The following is an 8,759-nucleotide window of genomic DNA, read 5'->3' as shown; positions in this document are numbered from 1 at the left end:
TTCCTTCCGAGACGGCCACTGTGGAAAAAAAAAAAAAAAAAAAAAAAAAAACAAACCCCAAAACCAACTCCAGAAATCCTCCCTCGTTTTTGCGACGAGAAAACCAGTCCGGGAGAAAGAAAGAGAGCCGTCGTCTTCTCCTGCTCGAGTCAGCCACACAGGAAATGTTATGCCTACTCAGGTCGCCATTATAGTGACGTCACGACGTAGTGATCAGGCCTTCCATACAGGGGGTGGTGTCCCAGCTCAGCCCAGCCGCGCCAGGGAGCAGGAAGCGCGGAGGTGCTGGCTGACTGGCATGCGTGCGGGCCGTCCTCCCTCCCCCTCAGCTCAGCCCAGCTGCGCCCCGCCCCACCGGCCGCCAGCCGAGCCAGGGAGCAGGAAGAGTGGAGGCGCTGGCTGGCGTGCGTGCGGGCCATCCTCCCTCCCCCCCAGCTCTGCCCAGCCTCACGCTGGCTCCTCGCTGCCTTGAAACTCTTCGATCAGAGTAAAAACAGCCAGAGAAACTGCCCGGTGCCCGGGGGAGGGGGGAAGAACCAGCGCTTTGGACAGAGGGGTGTTCGTTTCAGGAACGGGGCTGAGACAGACGAAGAGAAGTGCCTTTTGAAAGAGCTCGCACACCTCCCCCGCCCCGGATCGTGAGGCAGCGGCGAGGCAGCCGCGTCCGGCTTTGAATGGGCCGTCCCCCCCCAGGGAGAAGTAAGGCAGCCGTCCAGCTGTGCCTCCCCCCCCAACACCACGAGCAGTGGGGGTGGCGGACGGGGGGGAGGTGTGCCTTGCCTACTCCCCCAACCACGAACCCCCCTCGCCTCGCCACCATCCAGCCCTGCAGTCTGGCCCGCCAGCCGGACGGGGCCCCTTGCCTCGCCTCGCCTCCCCCGCTACCTGCAGAGGAGGAGGAGGAGGAGCACCTCGCTGGGCAGCAGTGCCGGGATTTCCTGCTGGGGGGGGCTGATTGGGCCGGCGGCCCGACAGCGGCCCCGGGGATTGGCTCCCTGCCTGCCTGCCTCGCCACACTCCCCTTGGCCCCCTTCCCCCGCCCTTCTTGCCCTGGCTGGACTGCAGTGATGAGAGGCTGCCGGACGCCGCCCCTGCCTCTCCTCCCATGCCCCAACTGCCGGCTTGCACTCTAGGCAAAGGCCTAGTTCGCCTAGTGGGCGAGCCGGCCCTGCTCGTACCCCCAAGATCTTGTTCACACACACTGCTACCCAGAAGTGTATCCCCCATCCAGTATGCGTGTTCCTGATTTTTGTTACCCAGATGTAGAACTTAGCATTTATCCTTGTTAAATTGCATCTTGTTCACATCCACCCACTTTTCCAGTGTGTTCAGATCTTGTTGAATTCTATCTCTATCTTCTGGTGTGTTTGCTGCTCCTCCCAATTTGGTGTCATCTGCAAATTTAATGAGCAGTCCCTCCACACCCTCATCCAGATCATTTATAAAAAAATTGAAAAGTACCAGGCACTGAAGGATGCCGTGGTCTACGAGAAAGCCCACCAAGACCGCGGCAGAAACGCGGTCCATCGCACCCAAGCCACATCGGAGTCGGCCGACTCCGAGGATGACGAGGTACTTCAAATCCGCCGCCAAACCGCGCAACCGCACTGCTCGAGGGGGGCACCGCCAGCAAGGACGTATGAGCCAGCCCCACCATGTGCCAGCTGTGGAGAGGCGCATGAACGCCAGACCTGTCGCTTCCGGGGCGCAGTTCGCTGCGCCTGCAACAAGCAGGGCCACATTGCCAAGGTCTGCCGCGGCCGCCGACAGCCAAGCAAGAAGGCGACACACCAGGCAGAGCCGATCCACACCGTGGACCACCACTCCATCGATCTCCACACCGTTTCCCACCAGCCCCAGCCCCAGGTAGGTGAAGTGCTCCGTGATGGCCGAAACAAAGTCCACGTTTCGGTTCGTATCGAGGGGTCCCCCTGCAGCATGGAGCTAGATACCGGCTCCGAGTTCTCTATAATATCGGAGGAGACTCTGCGGAGGGTGTGTGTGGGGGCCCCCTCTACGCAAGCCACAATTTAAATTGCAGGATTTTAATAAGAATCCAGTGGCTGTGCGGGGCTGGGGCAAATTCATGGTGGAATTCCAGGATTTCAAAGGGTATCTAGACATACTAGTGGTGGGCGGTTGGCTTTCCAGCCTCCTTGGGATGTCATGGTTAGGGTTAGGGTTCATGGAAGTGTGCAATGAGTTCCCGCAGGTTTTCGACGGGTCCCTCGGCCGGTTCACAGGGCCGCCCATCTCCCTCGACTTGGATCCTGTGGTCCGCCCCATCTGGATCAAGGCCCGGCATCCACCCATCGCGATGAGGCCTAAGATCGAGGCGGAACTAGACCGGCTGGTGGCAGGACGAATTGACTTTGGACCAGACACTGAATGGCTGCGGTCACACGGAACATTAGCCACGCTACAGAGACGGAAGATAGGCGGATTACGTTTTCAGTGGAATCTCGTGGCATCCAGAGCCCGCCCATGTCCCGTCGCGAACAGGTTCCCCCCCAAGTCTCCACAGGATGCACACAAGCGCCCAATGGTGCGTGCGCACAAAGAGGCCCCCTCCCACTGCAGCCAGGCTTGCCATCTCTGGAGGGTCGCTATGGCCACTGTCACACAGGCGGTTAGAGCGGCTGTTATGAGGGGGTCCATCTCCCCCTCCATTGGCTATGCCTCGGAGCTCTGTTGGGGTCTGGAAGCGTCTGTCGCCCTCTCCGGTAAGCCCACCACCCGCCTTCAGATGTGCAGATACGATTGCTCAGTCATGCGTATGCACAAACTTCAGTTTTTTTAAAAAAATCCATCCCGTTTGCCATGGAAGCGGCGCCTAGTGATTGCTGGTGTGATCGCGCCGCGCCGCTTCTTTGCCGCGCTGCAGGATCATTGTGTGTTCAGCACCTGCCCCCTAACCAAGAGACCTCCATGGGACCTCGAAGGGACGTCTGATCGCGCAACCGCGCGTTATTTTCCTCCGGGGCAAATAGCCACGCTCCCCCCACCCCGCATTTTCCGGCCCGTATGACCGGGGCCAATGTAGTGCAGCTTTTAGAACTTGGTTTGAAATCTCCACTCAAGCATGAAACTCACTACATGACCTAGGTCAAGTCTCTGATGATCTGACATCTCTTTTGTGGGGGGAGCTGCCTTGAGTTCCTTCAAGCAGGGATGGGATAAAAAGGTATTAGGTGTGCAGAATGCCCTTTTCTGAAACTTCATTTAATTTTACTCTTCTCTTTCATCAGAACTACATGCCTACTCTTTTTCCATGCTTTGGAACTTCCCATCCAAATTAATACATCTTCCTTCATGATATTTCTCAGAACACCTATGCTGAATTCATTCTTGTCACCCATCACTGTGATTACGTCAACCTTTCTTAGTTCCATAAACAGTCACCATGCTTCAGTTTGTATGTAAGTCAAGATAGCAGTTATCCCTTTGAAAATGCATATCTTTTCCTATCTTGACTCCTTTCTGAGCCTCCTTTGTCTCTTCTGGCATCCTTTCTTATTACCTCAGTTCAGCCCCATTTCTCATACTTATGTTTCTGTATGTTTAGTCATATAGTCCCAATGCCTGTAGAGATTTGCTCTTCCTTCAAGTCCCTCCTCATAGAAATAAATGTCTTGATCACAGCCATTACTGAACCACTCTTACTTGCTCCACAATTCTCCACATTCCTTTTCAAAAACTTACTTTCAAACTTGTCTCGTTGCTAAGTAAGGTAAGCATTCTGAACAGACGTTGTGTAATTTCTGCAGTTTGTACACTGCCTAGCACTAAATATTAGCACTGGATAATTTCACCTTCAGAGCATCTTTTCTTGCCTATTCTCCTTTTTACACTTATTTCCTCTTTACAACAGACACATTTCATGGTGAGTCCAATAGCTGACCAAAGGCATTGCTTGGAGCAGTTTTGAGCTCCCCAGCAGTCAAGAATAGCAGATCCCTGGATTACATAAAACATTATTTTCCTAAGCTTTTCATTGGCTAATATGTTATCACTTGATTGCTCATTTGGAAAATCTGGAATACTTATGGAATACTTCCAATTCCCTCAGTGTTTTATTTTTCTTCCCCAGCATTCAGAATGCTAATTAGTCTGATGTCCAACATTTAAGCTGCCACAGTAGCTACTGGTCTGCATCACTTATCTGTAATGTCTTTGTCTGACTTAAGTATCCTCTCAGATTTTTGAGGACATCATGCTATGTATTCACATGCCGAATCAAAAATTTTCCAGACAACTTTGGTGTATAAATATTTGCTTGTTTGGCAGGAGAGTCTTCAGTGTATTTATGGGATTTCTTTAATCCCTGGTTTTATTACTATCTTATTCCAAACCCAGTTGTCAGCGTTCAGATGCCAAATTTTTTATTGATTGAAGAACACAGTGCATTGTTTTAAAAGCAAGAACCCAGAATCAAACTTGGTTCCTAACTACATTAGTCATTGTATGGCAATGAAAATCCACAGTTGTGATGGCTAAACTAGAAAATTCACTAGGCTGAGTTTTTGTATTGATGCTTTTATATCCCACATATATATCTTTCTTTCTGTACCCAGACCCATGCATTATAGAGGTCACAAATAGTCATGATATGAAAGATCTGTGATTAGGACATCAACCCCCCCCCCCCAGTTAAGCAACCTTACTCTGCTGCTTTTAAGATTAGAAAGGATAATTGAGGGAGGGACGTTTAGCCGTTTCATAATATGCTTTTTGCTCAAATTCAGGTACCCTCTTGAAAATACAGTTAACTTTGCAGGAGGGCGGAGAAATGGGTTCTAGTATAGCTACATTTAAAAAATTCTCTGTAATCTTTTAATCTTGTTTGCTGCTACATGTTTCTTCTCCAGAACTGTTTATTGTTCTTTCTTTTGTAGAGAACACAAGGCTAGCTTCTAAGATCTCACTTTTAGAACTGGTTGTCACTTGTCAGTGTGGCTGCTTCCACACTATTCTCTGTGTAGCTGCTTTTACACTGGCAACAAAACATCCACATGGCTGGTTTCTCCCCAGTTTTTGCTTGCCTCAGTACCCTGTGGCCATCAGTTCCCATTCCCCCCCACTACTGGAGAGCTTTTCAGGACTTTAAAAAAAAGTTGGCAATTGACTTATCACTTTACTAGGAAGCAGGCTTGTTGTAGCAGTGAAGACAATGGGTGCTAGCTCGGCCGCCCGGTGCCCCCTCCGGCCGCCTGAGTCCCCGGTGGGCCAAGGTGCCCCCTACCCCCACCGTGCACTCAAGGGGCTGGCAGGCCAAGGTGGGCGGCCTGGTGGGCCAAGGCGCTCCTCCCCCCCGTCGCACGTTCGTGGTCCAGGTGGGCCAAGATGGGTGACCTCGTTCCTGCCGCTACCACTGTGCGATGGAGGTGACGGCGGTCCAAGGCAGCCGGGCTCGTCCCTCTCCCCTGCCCGCTCAAGGGGCTGGTGGGTCAAGGCGGCCAGCCTCGTTCTCCCCACCGCCCGCTCAAGGCACCGGTGCGGGTGCATCAGGGCGGGCAGGCGCGGTGCTGCAGCTGGCTGCCTCACAGCAGCGGTTGTAGGTGGAGTGGTGAGGAGAGGAAGGTGGTGTGGGTCCCGTTTGTGCGCGGTGGCAGTACGGCTCGGTGGCTCCGACCAAGTGCCGCACATCATGGTCATGTTGGAGTGGTGGTAAGCAAAGGAGTCCTTGTGGGAGCTGCAGCGCAAGGAAGCCAGGTGGGGAACGAGGGGTGGGCCCACACTGTCGGCCCCCTGGCAAGGGCCCCCGCTTAAGGGGTGGCGGAAGGGGTTGGCATAGTCTCCGTGGGCAGCCGGGTGGTGGCAGTCTCAGGTTAACCTGGAGCGCTCCGCGGGCCAGTGGGGTGCCGGTCCCTGTGTGGGCGTAGACCAGGTGGCGAGGCGGTGGGTGTCAGAGGTGTTCAGCCGCCAGAGCATCTCACCCACCCAGTGGCTCCTTGGAGACTGAGGGCAAGTCGTTGCCCGACGGGTCTGTGGGTGGGATGGAGGCGATGGAGGGAGGCAATGCAGGCAGGGATTGGCCCCCTCCTGAGCGACAGACCCGGGACCCGAAGGCTGGGGAGGCATGTGGAACGTCTCACACGAAAACTCCATTATAAGGAGAGATTAGGGCTGTCAGGCTGGAGGCCTCCTGCTGGCAGCTGTTGTTGCCTGCTATTGCTTGGAACAGCCGCAGGAATGTAAGAACTAAAATCATACAGAAATTGCCGGAAACTCTGTGGTTTTACCACAGTATTTCCAGCAGTTGCTAGCACTACCTGACATCACTTCCAGGTTTCTCCCAGAAGTGATGTAATGTCCATATGATGCCACACACCTCATGATCCCAAGCTCTCACCAGTTACCAGGCACAGCCTGGCAACCCTAAGCATTATACATGTAATAATCTATCTGTATGCTCTTTTGAATGTGCAAGTTTTATTTTTTTAAAGGAAGTCTCTCTGACTCCTTTAACTGAAGATACATAAGTGACAAGGCATATCTCTGCAATGAAAAGGGATAGAGGATGAAAACTGGGAATTCAGAGGACCTAGTAGATCCTTATAATGCTATATTGATATGTCAATTGCTAAGGTTGTGTGTTCTTTAAGTCTGAAAAGGAAACTGTGGTAGCAGGGGAGAAATGGTGGCCATGGAAGGGGGCTGAAGCACGAAAAATTATGCCAATGTGGATAGGACCTGCAAAAATGCACACTTTCCCATCCACATGGCATACAAACACTTTATCTTTCCAAAAGGATCATACCAAACCAGTCTGGGGAAAATCAGTGCAAAAAGGGAGAAACACAAGAAGTGGACAGTTAGGGGATGGCATCCTATGGATGCTTAAAAACAAACCAACCCACTCTCATTTGGATGCAAAACTGAAGCAAAACTTCCATATGGAAGCAGCCTATGATAGGTTTGTCCCTGGTCTTCCTATCAGTATCAGCAAAGATACCTTAGCAATCCCTTTCTTTGGTCTTGTAAATGGCTACCATAGAATTGAAAGGTTCCCGATTTCTTCTGGGGGAGGGGCTGTGGCTTAGTGGAAGAGCCTTCACTTTGCATGCAGAGGGTCCCGAGTTCAATCCCCAGTATCTCCAGTTAAAAAGACCAGGTAGTAGGTGATGTGAAAGATCCCTGAGACCCTGAAGAACTGCTGCCAGTCTGAGAAGACAATACTGACCTTGATGGACTGATGGTCTGATTCAGTATAAGGCACCTTTGTGTGTGTGTGTGTGAGTTCGTTCAAACAAGGATTGGGTGGAGAAGAACAGTGAGGGGGCCTAAGTGCAGGGCTGTATGTCTCTGCTCAGACCTATTGTCACTTATCTACTAGAGCCTTGTCATGTTGGACATCTGATGAATACATGGTTCATCCAGAAGAGGAGAGTGCATTGTGCCCAAACATAAAAAGATAAACATTGAAATGACATTTATACACATGCTTTTCTTCTGGCCTTTCAAACTCCAATGAAGGCCTTGTACATTCCATATGTGGTAATTCCGGCAGGCAGACCACTGGCTGATTTCCGATGAGCCTCTGGTGGTTGAATTTTTTGTAAAGAAAGCAGGACTATGTAGACCTTGGTCTGATCCTAGAAAGCACTTCTGTGTTCTCCAACTGTCTGCTCTAATCCAGTGCATCAGACATTCTATGGGAGTTCTGTGGTTGGAACAATTCTCAGGCATGTGTGGTTCAGGGGGTTTATGCTCTCCATCTGCACCATTTTCCTAAGCTGAGATGGCCCTGGGGAGAGGCTATCTGCCCTGTTGGATCGCTTATGTGTAGTCCATTTGCTTCAGTTCCCCACAGTCCTAATACAAACTGGATCCACACATGTCAGAGAATCCCAGACTCCACCTGCCAACAGACACAGGACAGGAGGACTTTCTGTGAACTGGCCTTTATGTTCTTAAACAAGAATGTGCATTCAAAATCACTTAATACAGACTGATTGTTCCTGCCTTATTGTTAAGTAGTATAGCTTTTCAAACTGAAACCACATTCATCAGCTGATCCTGGGATAGTACATGAATTCTGAAGCACATTTACATTCGTGATTAGAATAAAAAGGCAACTGTTTATGATCGGAATAAGCACAGAGTAACAAGAATTTTGAAATAACCAAATACTGATTCATGTGCTTTTCTTGAAAAATGAAAATCAGGATTTGATTACTTTGAAGTTAGCGCCAAGGAGAACATCAACGTGAGGCAAGTGTTTGAGCGTCTCGTGGATATCATTTGTGAGAAGATGTCAGACAGCATGGATTCAGAAGCTTCTAGAACTGCTGCTGGGAAGAATGTGCATCTCACTTACAACCCACCTCCACTACAACAGAACTGTTCCTGTTAGTGCATCAAAATCATTTGGTCATTTTTGTTGCATCGTCTTAAAAAGAGATGTTTCAGTAGAGGTAGAAGCTGGATGTATTTCTTCAGTGCCCCATGTCTATTGTGAAATATTTCACTTATTATATAACAGAAAAACTGTGTAAATGTAGAGTGTTCTAGTGAAAGATTATGTTGAAGTTTAAGCATTTTATGTACAGTGCCAGGGTTCTTCATGCTGCTATAGATTCGCTGCTACCCTTACCAATACATTTCAACATCTGTTAATGAGAGGAAACTGCTGACAGTCACATTTCGATGAATTTTAAATGATGCTGTCCTGCCAGACACATTGATCTACATGTATAGGGCAGTTTGAGCCTCCTGAAAACAGTTGAAGCGCAACAAAAAGCCAAATGGCTACTTTC

The 8,759-nt window shown here is 50.3% G+C and overlaps 1 protein-coding gene across 1 annotated transcript in view; it reads left to right on the top strand.

Moving 5' to 3' along the window:
• RAB3B (RAB3B, member RAS oncogene family) overlaps positions 1-8,442 on the top strand; it is a 104,653-nt gene extending 96,211 nt beyond the window's left edge. Inside the window, exon 5 of the mRNA XM_015411972.1 lies at positions 8,169-8,442. Coding sequence (XP_015267458.1) covers positions 8,169-8,356 — 188 coding nt within the window. The 3' untranslated portion in view covers positions 8,357-8,442. The remainder of the gene's footprint in view (positions 1-8,168) is intronic.
• The last annotated feature ends 317 nt before the right edge of the window (positions 8,443-8,759 follow it).

Source organism: Gekko japonicus, unplaced genomic scaffold (genome assembly GCF_001447785.1).
Source record: "Gekko japonicus isolate JY-2015 unplaced genomic scaffold, Gekko_japonicus_V1.1 scaffold664, whole genome shotgun sequence".
NCBI classification, from domain to species: domain Eukaryota; kingdom Metazoa; phylum Chordata; class Lepidosauria; order Squamata; family Gekkonidae; genus Gekko; species Gekko japonicus.
The sequence above is the reverse complement of the archived record's forward strand: the minus strand, read 5'-3'. Positions and strand labels throughout refer to the sequence as shown.